Raw genomic sequence first — 16,546 nt, 5'->3', positions numbered from 1 at the left:
TTAGGAGGTGGCAGCGTGTCCTGAGGCAGGTTTCACTGCTGGGGACGCAGGGTGAGTCTCGCTGTGACTCTGGGGAGGTCAGAGGAGCACAGGGGCTCCCTGCAGCCTGGCTTTGTTCTGTGCAGCCAGCCAGAGAGGCTTCCAGAGTCCTGCTGTGTGGAAATGCGTTGTTATAAGCTTTGGAAAAGAAACCTCTGAATGTTCCTTGTCTGTAGGGTGAGGTTCCTGCTCACCCCCGCAGCTGTAACTGTACATACATCTCCAATGCATTCGATCTGCTGCATGTGAAATAAAACTGATTTCCCTACTTTGCTCTGTGGGTCACCCTTACTGGTGAGTGCTGCTGCGGTCCGTGCTGCTTGTGGGGAGCCTAAAACTCAACCCATTGTCTCAAGGCCATCCAAACTAAGGGGAAATGGAGAAGTTGCTGTTTCCTAAACCCCCCTTGTCTTAAAAGGTGGGCCTGGTGTCAGCTCTGGGCACTGGAGCAAAGCAATTGGAAAAGCCAAGGTAACACAACACTGCTTTGGTGGTGGGGCTGACTTCAGGGGGAGGGCTGGCAGCTGGAACAAACACCCTCAGCCTTTTGAGGCAGCTCCTTCTTAGAAGCTGTGTCTATGGCAGCCAAGAGCAAACCTCAGCAATATGCAAAACAAGGCATTTATTCTTAGAAAAGCACTTGGGTTTATGTACAGTGAACCACAGCGGAAGAACAAAATCACACTGACTTCAGGATGCTTCCAGCGTGCCTTCCTTGACGATGACTCGTGCAAGGTTCCGTGCAAGAGCAAGTCTCAGCATTTCCACTTTCATCGTCTCAACGTTGTCCTCCTGGAAGTGAGCAGAGCTGGGGTTAGGCTGCTGCAGACAGCAGTGAGCTGGGGACGGGCTCTCCATGGGTCTTGGACATTCAGAGAGTGAGCACAAGTATCTACCTGTTAAAGGGAACCCCCCGGAAGAGGAAGAGCTGCATTTCCTACTTTCTAGATCACACAGGCAGCACTACAAAGCCTTTTCTTTTCCTGGCAGCTGCATGAGCAGCAAATGCTTCCTGTGCTGCACCTGGAACCTTCCACAGCTCGAGCTGTTTGGTAGCAGCATCTCCACTTTGCATTGCCCATGTCACGTGCACTTACCTTGGAAAAGCATCCCTGTCCAATCCAGCTCCAGCAGAACAGGGAGGAGCAGAAGTGCTCCAGCACTGGGTTTGTCTCTATGGAAATCCCATTTGACTGGCCTTAACTCGGGCTCTCCCCCTTCTGCCCTCACACAGGAACGTAAATGCTGCGTGACCCTGGCCCTCCCCATCAAACCATGATCCAGCTGTCCTCAGAGCAGGAGGTACCTGGAATTTCTGCTTGTCCGACTTCCCTGCTGTCAGGTCTTCCAGGCACCGCATCAACTCGTACGTCTGCTCTGCTGAAAATATGACCTGTGGGAAGGGAAGCATTTACTGAAAGGGATGGAGTTTGGGGACATCACGCAACGAGAACTCAGCTGAGAGCAAGAGAAAGCTCCCACACTCCCTCGGATCCATCCTGACCCTTTAAACCAGGATAATTCAGGCTGGAAGTGACTCTGGGAGGTCTCTAGTGCCACCTCCTGCACAAAGCAGGGTCAGCTCTGAGGTCAGAGCGGGTACTCTGGGCTCTACCCAGCCATGGGTCTGCAATTGCTCAGCTGTCATTTTCTTGATAATGAAGTACACAAGAAGGGTGTAGAAGAAGGAAGCACCAGAACAACCTTCAAGCCAAGTACCGAGAGGAGCTGCATGTGCTGTGTACCCCAACGGATCCCACTGCTGCTTTCTAAAGGCAGGGAATCAGGTTAAGAGTGGCTTGTTCTGTCCTTGCTCCTGGGTGCTCCCACTGATGGCACCCTTGGGTGATCTGAGATCCCCTGTCAGGAAGGAAGGAAAGAGCCATGGGGTGGGGTTTGCTGTGTGTGACCAGCTGCTCACCTCTTTCTGCTCCAGCAGGGGAAGGGCATCTGTCAGCAGGGTCATCCAGAAGGAGCAGGGAGCGATGTGAGCTGTCATCAGCATCAAGAGCAGCCTGGCAGCCTCCGAGAACCGCTTCTCCCCGTAGAGCCGGTGGAATTCCCGGTACTTGCCTGCACACGGGTGTTGGGGAGGGGGAAAAGGAGTCAGTGTCTGTCAGACCCGGAGGTGGAACCACCCCCAGCTGAGACTCCAAAGCAGCCGGGTCAGGGGGAAGGGGAATGTTGTTAAAACAGAGGCTGGGTGAAAAGGCAGCCGAAAGCCTGTGACTGTGCTGGTAGGATTCACTGACTGAGCCAGGCTGGTCACTCACTGGTGCTGTCGGGTGCTGGGTGTTCACTGGGCAACAGCATGAGTGGCTCAGAGACACTGGTATCATCTGAAGAAACCAGGAATAGGAGGGGAGAAGCAGGGGGTAACTGTTCCCTTTGACACCATAGAAATGGGGAGGTCTGAACGCCTGCACTGTCTTCCCAAGTGGATCAATGAAACTGAGATCTTTGTTAATGTGGAGAGTTCTGGTTTTGCTAAGAATCAGTTAGATCAGTACTGAGATCAGTTAGATCAGTACTGAGATCAGTTAGATCAGTACTAAGATCAGTTAGATCAGTACTGAGATCAGTTAGATCAGTACTAAGATCAGTTAGATCAGTACTAAGATCAGTTAGATCAGTACTGAAATCAGTTAGATCAGTACTAAGATCAGTTAGATCAGTACTAAGATCAGTTAGATCAGTACTGAAATCAGTTAGATCAGTACTAAGATCAGTTAGATCAGTACTAAGATCAGTTAGATCAGTACTAACTAAAATCAGATCAGTACTAAGATCAGTTAGATCAGCACTTACTAAGATCAGTTAGATCAGTACTAACTAAAATCAGATCAGTACTTACTAAGATCAGCTAGATCAGTACTTACTAAGATCAGTTAGATCAGTACCAAGATCAGCTAGATCAGTACTAAGATCAGCTAGATCAGTACTAAGATCAGTTAGATCAGTACTAAGATCAGATCAGTACTAAGTAAGATCAGTTAGATCAGTAGGTGAGAACTGAGGATGAAAGTGAGGTTTATTCTGTGGCTTTGTTTGTATCCACACACTGCAGCAGTGATTCCCACTCAGATCCCCTTCAACTACTGCTTCAAGCTCAAGCTCGAGACATGTGAAAGCTGTCCAGCAAAAGAACACTTGATGCTCCTAAAACTGCCAGCAGGAATATTTTCAGGCCTTTCAGGATGTTTTATCAACAGCACAAAGGGGATTTCTCTCAACCACAGTTTCTAAGCACAGCTTCATGATTAAGCTGTGAATCTTTGGGGCTGATGCCACTGGGTGACGCTGGGCACACAGGGATGTGACCCATTTGCCAAGTCACAGTCAGCTTCTAGGCTTAATTTAGGATCAGGTTTAAAGGAGGGAAATACAGTTCCAGTTCTGAAAGCCTGGAGCAAACAAGAACCGATCAAATTCAGGATCACCCTCACTGCAGTGCTGGTGTCAGCCAGGAGTCAGCCCAGCTGCCAACAGCTATTGCAAACTCTGGTTAGGTTTTAGCCCCAGTGATTGTGCTCCCTAATGGCCAGCTCCAGAGAAAGGTGCCTTTTGGCTCCATTTCCTGTCTCACCCCATCAATCAGAGGCCCCAGAGCAGCTGCAGCCAGGTCACCACAGCCCGAAACCGCTGTTACTGGGCACAACTGCCACAGCAAAAGGGGGGAAGAGAGCTTAAGTTTGAATGAGCTTCACCTAGGCACATGGAACCAAGAGAGTCTGAGAGTCTGGACAACTTTCTGAAGTCAGTAACATCATCACGTTGTCAAGATCACTTGAACCACTTGTTTCTCTGCCATGGAAGCCGCTTCAGGTCTTCCAGACCGCATCTGTTGGTGCTTCAGAGGCTCTCTAGGTAGTGATACTGGCTTGAAACAGACTGTCCTGCTCAAAGCAGTGCAGGACAGATGCTGCTGTAAGCACAGCTGAAAGAGCAGTCTCCTGGTAGTGATCATGCTGCATCCCCATCACCTTCAGCCATTTGCTTTCCCCCTCATCACTAAACCAGGATGTAGCCAGATGGAGGAAGAGCCAAATCCAAGTGACCCTGTGGAGTTACCTGTGTTCTAAGTAAAGCCCAGAATGAAAACTGTGCATGTCTCACCAAGAAACGTCAGTCGGTCACTCAGCAGCATGGATGGTCCCAGGTTATCGATGAGGTCCAGGTCAGAGAAGCTCCCCCTTTCACAGTAATCCTTAAGGAAGCTGGGGAGAGTATAAAACACAACAAAAGCTTAGAGGGAGGAACATCATCCACGTTAGCTTTGTACCTCCTAATCCCTTCCCAGAACACTTCACTGTACTGAGCTCCATCTCAATCAGCCCCTTGTGAGGGTTTCAAAAGGCATCAAAACATTTCCTGGAAGTGGCCAGTGAATAAATTGGCCACTCAATTTATTCTGCGTTTTATGGGAGTTGAGATGTGCTCTTTGAAAGGAGTGAGTGAAGGAGGGAGCACAGGAAGCTGAGGCTGGCGGGTGCATAAATAACTCTTCCCAGATCATAACAAAAAGCCCTGGTTTTCTGCTGTGTGAAAATGCTGATAAGCAGCAGGAACAAAACAATTCTAAAAGCTTCTCATCTGTTTTGCTGCAGCCTTCACGATGCTGCTTTTTGCAGAGCTGCTTCCCGGGATGGTTTCCTTTCACCTTCTGTTGAAAGGAACAGAGCAATTCCCACTCCCTGACAGAACAATCGAAACAACCCCAAACTAAACCCCCAGCCCAGAAGTCTCTTACTCCCTGTTCTCACTGCTGAGGACAGCGTTGCCCGGCCACCTATCCAAGGTGTAATTTCAGTACCGGACTCAAACCATGCAGAGGTTGGTACCTGTCCATTTCCATTAGCAAAAAAATACATGACATGGATTGTGAGAGCATGAAAAGCTTAGAGAGTTGCCAGAGCTTTTGCCCAGGCCTTATCAGCATCCTCTTCAGGTTTATAACATTCCCCCCCTCCAAGGTCAGATGTTGTGACAAGCTTGAGCAAAACCAGGGACACGACAGAACTTCACTCCCTGGGGGTTGAGATTCTTTGCAGAAATGGTGGCTCAGGTGACTCCCATTGACTTGTGTGGAGGTTTCCTGGTGAACTGGACTGGTTAAGAATAACCTGCTTTATAAGAATATAAAGCCCAGAAGGGGCTTACCCTCCACCCAAACCAGTTCCCTGGTGCACTGCACAGTTCATCAAACAGCCCCATCAAAGCAAGAGAAAGGGCAGTTCATGAGGTAAGAGATATTGCCCAAAAAGATGTTTACCAAAGCAAGGTCTAAGAGGCTTGCCCTGTTGGATAAAGCCAACCTGTTTCATCTCTAGACTGCATGAAGTAAAACAGTGTAGAAAAGAACCAGGCAGGGTAGTGCAGATGAGAGTACTGGGGGATGTCATTTGCTGGTCCAGAAGCAGGCACTTGCTCTGAGTGAAAGCCAGTGTCCATCTGCCTGCAGCAGCACCTGCTCTGCTCCACTGCAGTGGCTGACAGCCCTCTCCCCACCACCCTGCTCTGTCAGCATTCCTCTGGGAGCTGCTGCTCACACTCACCGGTCTGAGATGAGTGTAGCAAAAGCTGCATCTTTAGCTCTGATGCTCCAGGACAGTGCAGAGCCCAAGCGGTTATTCCGCAGCGCCTTCATGGCCATGATCTTACAGATGCTACGGACTGAGGAGGAAACACAGGAGAGCAAGGAAAGAATTAGTTCTAGAGACTTCACTTATCACTACAAACCAGTGAGATTTACAAATCAATCACCTTGTTCCTGCATCTGCCTCTGCTCGCAGATCCTCAGCACTTTGAGAGCCTTCTGTTCTGTGTTGAGGGGTATCCGTTCAATGTGAAGCTCCAAATACACTCTGCCATATTCAGGGCAGTAGTCAAAGTAATCGACCCCCAGCTGCCATAGGCTGAGAGAGGGGACAAAACCCACCATCAGGTACTCTGATCATGTACACCTTAAATGAGCACAACAGTAAAGCCACAAGGAGAATCTGGATCTGCATTAATAACAGTAAGTCAGTCAGTATTCAGACCTAAAATGGGTTCTACTTTCTACCAAATACAACTGTGGAACACCTGCAAGCTCCCAGATGCTTTGGTACAAGTTGTTCTGTACCAGGAAAGCCCCAGGACAGGAGGATTCTGCCCAGGTCAGCATGCTCCACAGGTTCTAACAAATACCTTTTGTCTTCCAGTCAGGAGAGAAAACACGCTCATGTTGCATGATCCCTTAAGGACACCTCTGCTGGGATCCAAACAGTGGCTCTGTAAGTTTTGCCTTTTTGTTTCATTAATATGGAGTTATTTGTGTTGCCTGCCTCTGTGTTAGTCTACTGCTTGAGCAAAAACTGAGGCTGGTACCTGTGGTGGGAGAAGAGTCCTGAGGCATACTCCAGCAGGAGGAATTCACGCATGTTTGAACCAAAACTGGGGAGGAGAGAGGAAAGAAACAGGAGTCATTATTTGCACCTCATTGGAAAATAACTGCTGACTTGATTTCACAAGCATTTCAGTTTAAATATCATGTTTTCTCATGGGCCATTGTAATCTTCGTTCCTTGGGCCTAAGTTGCAGGTCAGCTTTCTCCTTGGGGAGACCTGCCACATAGCTACAGCACTGAGCACATATAACTGAAAGAAAAGTGCTTTAAGAAACTGAAACCTCAAGGGAATTCAGGCAGCAAAATCCAATTGCTCAAACTTCAATTCACCCAGGATGCAATACTGGAATTCTTTTTAGGTTCGTTTCTCACCATTCTAAATAATCAACAAATATTTGGGCCCTTGGTTGTATTTCAGATAAAATGGTATTTGAGAATGCTAACACTGTACTGAGGCACTGCTGAACAGCACATCAAATTCATCAGGGCAGCAACTGCTTCTCAGAGCATCTGGGCTGCCTGTAACTTCAGAGGCACATAGAATAGTTAAGAATTGGAAGAACCCTTAAGATCCTCTAATTCCAACCCCCTGCCATGGATGACATGCAGCACCTTTATTCTCCGTCTTCTGTACAGGCCCAAGATCCTTCTTTTCAACCAGCATCCACATGCTGCTTCAGTCCAGTCACCTCTACTGCTGGGTGTCTGAATAATCAACGCAAAGAAATACTTACTACAGGTTGTGAGACTGCAGGAGCTTACAGTGGTCCAGCAGGTCAGTCAGATGAGCCACAAACCACCAGTTGCTCAGGGCAATGCTGTATTTGAAACAAGGAAAAGAAAGATAAAACTAAGCCTACGGCTGCCAAGGAATGTGTCACATTTTCCACAGGCATTTCATCCCAATACAGAAGCTGTATGCCAGCATGATGTCTGGTTGCAATGTCCCAGACCTAATGGAATACTTGTAATTGCTGCCTGCTTCATGTACTTTTGCTAAATCCTTGGAAAGGAGGATGAGGTGGCTGTACCCATATCCTCTACCACAAATCCTACTGCAGTAAATGCACACAGTAGCAATACCATAGAACCAGAGAATCAAAAACCTCGGAACTCCACCTGCATTCCTTGATCACTTGATGAATCTCAAATTCAAAGGCTGCCATTAAAATCGTGTCTAGAGGCTCAGGGCTGCATTCTCCTCCCAGGAACAGGTCCATGCTAGACTGTGGAATGAGATTACAAGACATGATAAATGCTGAATTTGTGAGATGGTAAAAGAAGACATTTGGTTCGATGTAATAGCCTTGTTTTGGTTATTTTATGGGAAATAACAGGTCACAGAGACTGAACACATTAACAAAAACAAGGGTTTTTTTTTTCCCCTTATTTTAACATAAGGAAACTGGGAAAGCAATTTGCAGGAACAAGACTGGTGACAGCAGCCACTGAAGAGAGTGGGTCTTCAACAATTATTTGCCCACTGTATCAGTCTCCTGACCCACTTCAGATTCTAGGGAACACTTGACAGGTATGCAGCTGTAGGGTATCAACCCTCCCAAAGGTTTCTTTAAGTCAGTAACCCGTGTGTGTGTGTGAAACAGAGAATATCCAGGTAATTCTATTTCATGCCTGTGCATAAAAGCGCAGCTCCATCGGCTTCACCGTTGGGTGGGAATACAGGAGTCGGGTAACCAGGAAGTGGTACCAGGTGGTCATGAGTTCCTTCTTCTCCAGTATGGCATCCTCATCTCCCAGCAGGATCTAACAGGAAAGAGACACAGGAGTGATTCTCCAAATCCAGCAATGCACACAGCCGCACTGGAACTCTTTAGAAGCATTACTCCCAGTTTGCAAAGTTTTAATCAAAATGAAATAACAAATGACAAAGATCCTTCTCAGAGCCCAGTTTCCCCATCAGCCCCATGGCCTTGGGCAGGAAAAGAAAATGATCTGCCCAGTCCTGCAAAAGCTGCTGCAAAACAAAGAACACAGAAGACTGGCCTGAAAGCTCCTGACTTAATGAACAGATCATCCTGCATATTCAAGTTGTCTACACACGGTTCCTGAAGTACGCAAGAGCCTGATCTGATACTTGTCTGGTTTCTCTCGTTCCCAGCAAAAACACACCTTGCAGATGGATTCCATGTGGGAATTGGAAGCAAAAGTTCCATCCTGTAGATACCGCTGACATTCTTCATGCCAGTGCTGCCATTTCAGCTCCATCTCGGTCAGTGTCTGGGTGTTGTTAAGCTGAACAGAGAGGAAAACACCAAGTCAACTCACAGCAGATGCTTAGGGCTGAAATCAATCAGTTGTGATAAAAAGCTAAATCCATTTTCACACTGTCCTACAGTTATATTTGAAATGTCTTACTTTACCCATCTGAATAAGGCAAAGGGGAGCCTGTGAGAGGTTACTGTGATGCAGCTGCAGTTTCTCCTCCAAAAGGAAATCACTGCAACAGAGGGAAACTGCTGGAAAAGCCTTCAGAGAATATCTGTACAAGGGAATAGTTCTCACCAGGATCTTTCAGACACCTGGATAATGGATTCTGCTGCAAAATGATTTTCCTATGTTGGTTTGTCACCTATCAAACTTTTCTCGGGATGGTTGGGTCTTATTGTTACTATAAAGGATTAAGACTGAGATGTTTTAGTGGTGAACATACTATACTGTAACAGGAGCCACATGAGAGCAGTTCTCTTTACCCAATGGAATAGCATGATAACAATCCTCTTTATACATACACTGGGCACAGGCATCTTCTTCATCAAGTCATCCAGGATTCTGTACATGTGCATTGATGTGGGATTGGCACTGGCTTCCTTGGAGAGCAAGTGCCGTGCTTCCTCCATTCGGCCTTGCAGCACAAAGACATCCACCTGCAAAAAGAACCTGTCTGTGAGTACCACACTGGGCTGGAAAACACCCAGGAGAGTGTCAGAGCTCACTTGTGAGTTAAGTGGAGTTAAATGCTTAAACTCTAGGCCCTGCTAATTCAAGTACACAGTGTCTTGACCTCCGTAGAGGATGAAAATGAAAGGATGAGGATGGGGACGATCTTCAGAATGGCTTCATCTTAAAAGCTATGGTGGTAGACAGTAGCATCCTAGGAATCAGCTTTTAGAGGTCATCTAGTGCTGAGTAGGGAAGAGGAAGGTAAAGCACACAGGCTGGGTGGGACTGTACTCACCACATTCCAGAAGAGCTCGTGTTTCGATGGATCTTCACTGCTCAGGACTTCACGGACCATGTTGTCCACATCACAGACATGAAGTCGAACCCAGTCGAGGAGGCGAAGCAGGAGGGGGCCAGCTTTGTGCAGAAAAGATTGCATTGTTAGTTCCCAAGTGTCTGTTCCCAAGCTGCTATCTTACGTGCTTCTAACCCTAGTGGCTTGACAATCACTACCTGAGGTTTACTGACTGGATTTCTACCTGCCATAGTCAAATTACAAAGGCTCAGAGCTCCTCAGCAGCGAGCACTGAGGCTGTGGGAGCGCCAGGCTGCTGACAGAATTGCATGTGGCAAATCAGAACAGCACCACGGTCCAGGAGAAAACCCTGACCAGAAACTTGAAGAAATAAAAGGTGAGTGATTCAGATCATAAATCTTGCAATGCCAAAGGACACAAAGAATGTTCCTGTTTAATTTAGCATCAATTCATTATTCTTAACTGAATATAAGGAAGAAATCTGGCACTTTCTGGTTAACTTTTCTTCAGATGAAGTAATCTACAATGTGTGAATCTCTCTTCTGACTTCTGGGACTGTGCAAGTAGAGTATTTGTTTGCAGAATCCCATTTCCTTAATATTTACTACTTTCAATTGCCAATGTAAAACTGATTTCAGAAACGACATCTAAAGTTAGAGTTGCAGCAGAGTAAATGTTAGTTGACATCAACATATTTGATGCTTAAAGACGTGTTTCTGCTTCAAAGTCAAATAATCTGGCAACAAATTTTGTTATCCCTCTTTTTCCCTACCTATCAAAAAGAGAATTTACATTGTAGTGCACTACACAAGGGGAAAAGGAGGGAGTCAAATCTAATAGCTTGATATAACTCAATATGAGGAAGGTAATTTAGTGAGGCAGAAGAGGTATTAAAAGGCTTACTGACAAGTGTCATATCTCTAAAACATATTAAAATATGACCCAACAGATGCTATATATATTTTAAACAAATAAATATGCAAACCAAAAGCCCTTCAGTCTTTAATGTCAGGTAGTTCACTGCTCACCTGCAGCTGCTTCAACAAACAGAATCTCACACAGGTTCCAGATCAGCTCCATCGCAGACAGGATGGAAACCTGTAGGATGAAAAGAGCAGGGCCATGTGTCAGATCCAGTCACTATTCCAGTTGTTGGGAATAACATCACGCAAAGACATCTGCTGTCTGTAGCAGTCAGGTAAGCTCAGTTTTTACAGACAAGAGAAATGTCATATTGACATTTCAGAGATACATTATCAAAAGGCAGCAACAGGCCACAACTTGGCTACACAGATTCAGCTTAGAAACTACTGCCACTGTCTGTGTACTGAACTGCAGTGACGATCCGTCACCAGTGGGCAAGACTGAGTAGTACAGTAGTACAGAGGAAGTGTTATTTTCAGCCTTTTTGCACTCCTAAGATTTAATACAAACAGCAAAGAAAGGCCAATGAAGCAACATAACTGCAGCTACCAGGACAAAGCTACTGTAAGCACTGCTCTTCCTATACACTCATAGTGAACATCTGGAGCTTGCCATGAAGCCTATTGGAACTTGCATGTTTGAGGGGTGAAGTTTCAGACAGCCAAGTACTGGCTCACAGCTGACTTTAAGAGACCAGAAAACATCACCCCTATAACACTGGATATGTGCTCAAGAAACAGAAGTGAATTGAGATGTTGGGCTCTGTTTTTTTGTTCTAGAAATAAAGGGGCTAACTATTCCCATTTATTCTTGGTTACAAACTGCATCCAATATACTAAACCAGAGTTGAATCTGCCACAGTGTTGGCCTCCTTGATGGATTTAATAGCCAGGATTAATGCTCTAGCGTGACTACACGACATTACCTGGGTGCTGTACTGGTTTTGCAGGGCAGGGTCCCGGGCTGAAACTGAGGGAGGAACAAAGAAAGTCGAAGTGTGAGAGATTTACCTTTCACAGCCCTTTCTGGGCTCACAAATGAAGACAACAATATGTGATCACTCACCAAGCACAGACCTGAGTACTAAGTTTTATAGAAAACTTTGCTTTATAAATCCTGTGCAAATCTGGGTATGGCAATGGGGAATGGATGGAAGAGTAAAATCTCCCACTTTTTCAAGGGAGCCAGCTGTTAATTTGGACTCTGTTTCCCATATGACTACGAAAAGGCTGCAAATCCCCAGAAAATCTGTTCAAATGTGGTACAAAAAAATAAATCTCTGACCAGATTTACAAAGTTGGAAATCTGGATGGAGATTTCATTTTACAGTAGCTGTGACAACTCACAATTGAAATGCTACTTTATAATCCCAGGTAGCATTTCCTTTTATTGCTGTAAGAGAACAAACTTACCAGCTGCCTGGTGCATGTCCTCCATGCAGGCTCTGATCACCGACCGGTAGTTTTTACTCACTTGAACCAAACTGCCAAACACAGAAAGGCTTCAGTTAGAAAGTGCTGTTTGAGTTTTAGCCTCATGCCTGTTGACAACTAAAGCTTTGCAAGTTCCTCTGCAGCGGCAGAGGCTCCCAGTACTAGAGTGAATCAGTGCGGATCAGTGAGGCTGCGTGCAGTGGTTGCTGTATGCTGGGAACACAGCACAGTTACTTGGTTTGTTACTTTGGGGTTTTTTACCCCATAACACTCATTGTTTCTGCACTGCAGCTGAATACAGCAGCTCGGAGCAGACTGGTCAATTGCATCCACCTCACCAGAGGCGTTTCTAAGTCCCAGGCACTTTTCCCGGCTGGAGAAGGCGCAGGGAAAGCGGGTGTTTCCCTCCCTCCCTCCCTCTCCCCATCCACTCACTGCGCTTTCCTCGCCTTCCCCGCCAGCTCCTCCTCGCTCCGCTGCAGCCCGATGAAGATCCCGTGCGACTCATTGAAGAGTTTCCGCAGGGTGTGGATGTAGATGTCCTCATCCTTGCGGACCACGAAGACTCGGGACGCGCTCGCTCCTCCATCCGCGCTACCTGCAACACACGCGCTCAGCGCCGGGGCACAGGGGCCCGATCCAGCCCGCCCCGGCCGGGACCCACCTGTGCGGTCGAAGCGTGTCTCGCACACCAGCACCTCCGCGGGGCCCCAGGCGAAGCAGAGCTGCCTGGCGGACGGGTCCGCGCCCGGCACCACCTGCGAGGGGACAGCGGCACGTCAGAGCCGCCCGCACGGCCCCGCACCGCCCCGCGCCCCCCGGCCCGCACCATCAGCGGCGGCTCCGCGTCCAGCTCCTCCATGGCGGCTGCCGCGCTGCGCTCCCGACAAGGCCCCGCCGCGGCTGCCCCCGCCGCTGCCTGCGCCGCCCCGCAGCCCCGCCGCGCTCCGCCGCTTGCCCCGCGCCGCTGCCCGCCCTGGGTGAGACCCCGGCCGGGGGAAGGGGCCCGGCGGGGATGCGCCGGCTCGGGGCAGGCGCCCACAGCTCAGCCCCGGAAGCGCCGCTGGGTCCCGAGGCCCCGCCGGGGCGGGGCGGGCTCCGGTGCGTTGGGCGCTCCCCTGAGGCCTCCGGAGCCCGCCAGGCAGAGGCTGCCCCGGAGCGCTGGAGCTGCACGGGGGGCTGCGGGCGATGGTCCCGGGCAGGGAGGCAGCGGGGGTGCCTCGGGCAGCACGGAGCGCCCCGGAACCGGGCCCGGAAAGGAAAGGGGCCGCCCCATCCCCACGTACTTCATGTTGTTGTCTGGACGGTTTCCGTGCTGGCTCTGGTGCGCAGGGATCTGGTTGGCCAGTCAGCACTGTCTTGGTGTTCACTTCATTGACTTGACTGCCTTGTAATAACTGGTTTGTCTTACTTCTTTATGCACTAAAGACACTCTCGGGTAAATGAGCCTCCAGGTTGTCGTAGGTGACATTCTCTCATTGATAAAGTTGAGTAATCAAATTATGTGCTTTATGACTTAAGTGGGCTGCCTGGAGGTTGGAGAAGGTCTGTAATGAAGCATTAGATTGATGGCAGCAGATCAGGGAGATTTGCTGGCAGATGTGGGGAAGAACAGATCTGTTGTGCCCCGCTCACTTCCTCAGGGTCAGGAGATGTTTTCCCTTCTCTGCCTGGCAGGCTCAATACCCCCAGAGCCTGATGGACGTTCCGCTAACGCTGGGAGCTCACCTATGGATGGCCTTGAACTTAAGGATCCATTAATAACTTGGTGTGGTAAAGCCCTGACCACACGCTGCTCCTTTCCTTCACTCTGCTCTTTCCCATGTCTGCACGCTCCTCACTTTTTGCTTGTTCCTCTCACTAATGAACTCGTTCAGTGATCCACTGTTTTGCCCTAGCAATGCTGCCTCACTGAGCTGCCACCTGGAAGAAGGCAACAGGCCCTCAAATTGGTGCTTTAGAAAAGCTCACTGTTTTGAAGATAGCTTAAATCATTTGCTGACCCCATACAACCGCAACACTCCACTGCTAAACCCCCCTTTTTTACTTTACTGGCTCCTGTATCCGTCGTTCCTAATAACAATCAAGCCAGCAGTTATCTTTGGTAACAGCACGTTGTGTTGTGTTGCCAGTCATGCTGAGCAAAGGCAGTGGTGTCTGCGTGGGGCAGGCAGGAGGAATGGCTTGTTGCAGGGTAGAAGAACATAACTCTTCAGAAACCTGCTTGAGAAACTGAGACTCACCGGCTTTCAGACAGCTCATCCTTCATTGTGGGTACGAGGGCTGTGTTCTGGGGGCACGTGGGGATGTTGGGAGCTCTGTTGTACAAATTCATCTCCTGGAGTACAAAATGGTGCAGATAAATTGTATTTCTCCTTCACAAACCTGCTGCCCAAGAAGGAAACGAGGCGTGGAAACATTTCAGGAACCAACACGTGGAATTCTTTTTCCCAGAGATGGAATTTCTCTGGAATGCTCACTGTGCCGCTGCCCCATTCACTTCCCTCCAACTGCAGGCATTGAAGAGGAGGAGCTCAGAGGGACAAAAAAGCTTTGCCTTTTGCTCCCCTCTGCTGCAGCCTGGATCCTGCAGGACCAGGTCTTTTGTATTTCCCAGCGTGGCTTCTCCCCTGCTGTGCCCTTCTGGCCAGTTCTCTGGGGATTTTAGCACTTACTGGTAGCTCCACCGAGTCTCCTGAATAACGTGAGTTTCCTCTGTTGCTCTATAAGAAGATAAGCCATATAAATAAGAGGTCTGTACAAACCTGCCCTGTGTAATTGATGGTGAGACCAGTGGTGGAAGCACTTCTCAGCTTTTTTGAGCACGTACAACATCCACAGTGGTAGCAAAACCTCATATGTTCTCATAAAATCTAGTGTATTTTCCTGTCTCAAGTTCTGTTTGTAATACTGGCCTCGGTGTATGTCTCAGTGCCACTCCTGCATTCAGTTCTTCCATGCTGCTCTCAGGCCCTGACCAGCTTCATCCCACTTCTCCCCAAAGAAATCCTCCTCCTGGACCTGCTGCAAAGAGGTCTTCCAAGAGGGAAGGGAGAGCAAAATAAGGCAGGACCAGGGAGCACCATCAGTCTCGTGATGCCCTTCCTCCCAGCAGTGCTCCTATGTGATGTTGCATCATCTCTAAAAATAGAACTTAAGGTCTCTTGGGAAATGGCACTTGTCTTTTGTTCTGCGAAGCACCCCTCGTGCTCAGAGCCTCGCTTAGAGAAAGCTATGTACCAAGTAGAAGACTTGAGTGGGGTTTAAGATGGTTTATTCCCTTGTCCTCACGGATAGTCCTGTTTCTTAGCAGGATAATGGACTTCAGGTCACAGTGGCATTGCCCATTGCTTTCCAAGGTCACAGTGACATTGCCCATTGCTTTTCAGAGCTAGAAGAAAAGGTGAAAGGAGATCACAGGAGGCTGAGTCACCATTAGGCTGCCTGAGGGGGGATTTGTACAGCAGGGGGGTGGTTTCTGTAGTCACAGGTACTTCTTGCCCTCCTGGTAGCTTAAGTAAGTAGAAAAAGCAATAGCATGAGGCATTAAATGCAGGGAAAACAGGCAGGATGGACTGACTGGAAATCTTGATGATAAGGAAAATCACACAGGTAGGAGGGGAAAGTACAGCTCAAAGGAGTATCTTTGCAGCCACAATTGAGACCAGCATCCAGGTTGCTTTGCTGGGTTAGATGGGGCTCTTCCAGTGCCCGTGATTCCCGAACTGACTCGTTAAGGCTCTTCAGGAATGAAGTCCTAAAAGGTTCTGTGAAGCTCTAGGTGACCTTGGATCATTCAGAGCACTGAAGCAGAGGGAAAGCTTTGCAACCTATGGGAGCCCAGTCTACAAGGAGACCGTAGAAGACTTCATGGCCTGTGTTTTATATGGGAGTGTGTCTGCAGAATGAGCTTTGCTCAGAAGTTTCTCTTCAGTTGATAGCTCACGATTTAAGCGCTTTAATCTGGACAAATCCCACCTTGCAGTGTCTCCAGGCTGCTCCCTAAACACAGGCCTGGGTGTTGGTGTCTCAACGCAGTGCCTTCAGCCCACATGAGCAGCTCCGGGTGGGGCTGATGGACACCATTAATGGTGAATGCAGCCCTGAAGCGTTCACAAAGGTCCTTTTTGTGGCGTTGTGTTTGTGCTGTGAAGGAGAGGATGACAAATGGCAGCAGTGGGTTGTGAAATCCTTGGGGTTACTGGGAACTCCCCCTTCTCCTCTATTGAAACGAAGGAGACCACTTGCATCAGTGTATCTTATGTATGATAATCTCTGAGGTGCTGCCTCACGTCCTTAGCTCATTGAAGGACACAAGCAACCCTTGACTGCAGTTGTTATCACTATATCCAAGCTATGTTTTTGGGATGCAGCAGAGCAGGGCTCCATTCCCTCTGCAGAAACCACCTCTTTTGGGGCACGAAACTCCCCGATGGGAAGGCAGGGGGTGGCAGGGGCGTAGCGGATGGCTGTCAAACCTCGGTGAAACAGCGAGGGCAGGACTTGGGGGGCAGAAACCCCTCATGTTTGAGGAGGCCCAACAGA

At 48.5% G+C, this 16,546-nt stretch overlaps 1 protein-coding gene across 2 annotated transcripts; it reads right to left on the bottom strand.

Moving 5' to 3' along the window:
- Positions 1-646: 646 nt before the first annotated feature.
- On the bottom strand, positions 647-12,973 carry NUP85 (nucleoporin 85). Of its 2 annotated transcripts, XM_057401365.1 has the most exons (19): positions 12,831-12,972; positions 12,666-12,759; positions 12,437-12,599; positions 11,981-12,051; positions 11,494-11,537; positions 10,673-10,742; positions 9,624-9,745; positions 9,178-9,312; positions 8,558-8,680; positions 8,060-8,191; positions 7,547-7,653; positions 7,162-7,245; positions 6,409-6,474; positions 5,803-5,954; positions 5,595-5,712; positions 4,156-4,256; positions 1,961-2,112; positions 1,346-1,432; positions 647-831 (listed from the first exon to the last, which is right to left on the bottom strand). In XM_057401365.1, exons 1-19 carry the CDS (start codon positions 12,861-12,863, stop codon positions 730-732), a joined length of 1,956 nt encoding a protein of 651 aa, XP_057257348.1. In that variant the 5' UTR covers positions 12,864-12,972; the 3' UTR covers positions 647-729. The 2 variants fall into 2 exon arrangements, with proteins under 2 accessions (XP_057257348.1, XP_057257347.1); XM_057401364.1 differs by having other exon boundaries at positions 12,437-12,759; positions 12,831-12,973.
- Positions 12,974-16,546: the final 3,573 nt, after the last annotated feature.

This window comes from Pezoporus wallicus, unplaced genomic scaffold (genome assembly GCF_028554395.1).
Source record: "Pezoporus wallicus isolate ANWC-B61680 ecotype Strahan unplaced genomic scaffold, APGP_CSIRO_Pwel_v1 contig_8702, whole genome shotgun sequence".
Taxonomy (NCBI): domain Eukaryota; kingdom Metazoa; phylum Chordata; class Aves; order Psittaciformes; family Psittacidae; genus Pezoporus; species Pezoporus wallicus.
Note: the sequence above shows the minus strand (reverse complement) of the source record. Positions and strands in the feature narration are given on the sequence as shown.